This window comes from Pseudomyrmex gracilis, unplaced genomic scaffold (genome assembly GCF_002006095.1).
Source record: "Pseudomyrmex gracilis isolate BER0280 unplaced genomic scaffold, ASM200609v1 scaffold_139, whole genome shotgun sequence".
Classification (NCBI taxonomy): Eukaryota; Metazoa; Arthropoda; class Insecta; order Hymenoptera; family Formicidae; genus Pseudomyrmex; species Pseudomyrmex gracilis.
The window spans coordinates 1-1,952 of record NW_018020723.1 but is presented as its reverse complement, the minus strand read 5'-3'; the positions used below and the strand labels follow the sequence as shown (position 1 = coordinate 1,952).

General features: G+C 32.4%; 1 protein-coding gene across 1 annotated transcript in view; it reads right to left on the bottom strand.

Annotated features, from left to right (window-relative positions):
- The window catches only part of LOC109857022 (transcription initiation factor TFIID subunit 5), a 3,685-nt gene extending 1,893 nt beyond the window's left edge, over positions 1-1,792 (bottom strand). Inside the window, exons 1-6 of the mRNA XM_020432871.1 lie at positions 1,507-1,792; positions 1,150-1,332; positions 837-1,039; positions 549-745; positions 253-457; positions 44-163 (exon numbers count right to left, since the gene is read on the bottom strand). Coding sequence (XP_020288460.1) covers positions 44-163; positions 253-457; positions 549-745; positions 837-1,039; positions 1,150-1,332; positions 1,507-1,569 — 971 coding nt within the window. The 5' untranslated portion in view covers positions 1,570-1,792. The remainder of the gene's footprint in view (positions 1-43; positions 164-252; positions 458-548; positions 746-836; positions 1,040-1,149; positions 1,333-1,506) is intronic.
- Positions 1,793-1,952: the final 160 nt, after the last annotated feature.

The following is a 1,952-nucleotide window of genomic DNA, read 5'->3' as shown; positions in this document are numbered from 1 at the left end:
ATACTCAATTAACTGTTAAGATACTTTATGTATGTGTACTTACCTATGAATTGAATTTAACAATGTATAAAAGCATATAGACGGCAGCGAATCGGGCCCTAGAATAACTCTTTTGGATGCTTCCCTCAATGCTTTAACTTTTTCCAACTTATCTGCATCCTTACTAAATTATAAAAGTTAGGAGCAAAGGTTATCAAAACATTATTACAGAAATAATAGAAAAATATATATTTACAGATAGATTTATCTTACAGATTAGGCAATGGCATCCTGCCTACAGCTGGTGCGTTTGGATCAGTCTTAGTTTTTTTTGAAAACAAAGGATCTTTTTTTGCTTTTTTCTTTTTCGGTTTATCTCCGTCTCCTCCGCCAGTATCATCCTCTTCTTCTTCGGCTGGTGCCACACACTGAATATCTGGTTCCTTTAGAAGTCCATAACAGACTTTAGCTTTGTTATCTGCACAAAACAATTTGTTAATAGACATCTCTAATTGAGTTAATATTAGAGGATATTCGACTTTTGGTCTTAGAGATATCAAAATTAATACCTTGTCTGGTAGCTTCGCCTACCATAGCACCAGATGTGGCATCTATCTGTTGTTTATTACGAGCAACACCTTCATACATATCAAAGTAAAGATGTTCCTGTATGATGTTTAATAAAACGCTATACTTCTTTTCTTGTAAATGTCGTTTTAGAATCGAAAGAGTATCCCTTGACATTCTAATTATGAACTGATTAGACCTGGAAAAATGAATGGTTTATGTGGTTATTTGAGATTAGATCTACATTATATCTAGTTATATATATATATATAATTATATCTCTTGTTCACTTGAATGTGTCAGTTAATTCATTTCCTGCCATCTGTTCTCTTTTTGTCACATTACATATTTTTTTAAAATCATCTTGATAATATTCTTCTAAATTTCCATTGAATTTTTCCGCAAGTTGTTTCGCTTCTTGAGAATGATTATTATACACTAACTCTAGGTACATATGCACCAGAACTGGATATAATATGGTACCCAATTCATGCTATTATTAAAATTGACAAGTATTAATAATAAACTTATAATAATAGATTATTAACAATAGATTAATATTTGATTTGATTTTTTTTTTGTATATGTCTATTAGAATCTTACTTTATAAATATCTAAGGCACCTTCCACAAATTTTTTCATTTCACTGTATGCTTTTTCATATTGCGCGGGATCACCCTCGCTTTTGTAAGCAGAAAGAACACTGGTTACTTCAGAATCGGTTTGTTGAGTATCCTCAGAAATATCTGTGAGATTAGCCTCTTTTCTGAACAGTTCTTCAGTTCCCTAAAAACCATTAAACAAATCCCATAAAATATTAACAAATATATAGGATTTATTATATTGCTTAGCATATAACATTTATATTTTAGTAAACATACACATACAACAGAGGATAGGTAAAACACACAGTAGAACAGGTTAAGATACAGCGAAACAGTTAAAATTAATAAAACTTACTTTTAAATTATACTTTTTTAGAAACTGTAAAACAGCGAGCGCCGTATTTTTGTCGTTATCCATTTTTTTAATACTTTTTATGATACTTAATTCAGAATTATCTCACTAGCACCATCCGAACACAACAAACTCGTTTAAAGTCGAAGATTGGTGCAAGTATGGCTCTTTGGACCGAAACTAACTAGTCCATACGCCAGTCTAAGTCAAAAGAATATATAAAGAATATTATGGCAAAAGCGCCAGTCTATGTCAGAACGCAGATACAAAGACCACTGTAGCAAAACATACGCTAGATTCGACTCTGAGACTGCGCATGCGACACATCGTGCTTCCTGCATCCTGTCCTTCACAGCCTTTTAGTTGCGCTTTTGCAAGTATTTTCCTTTCTTACTGCTTTTACACGCACTTATTACAAGTAAGTACGTACTTCTGTCTAATACTACCCG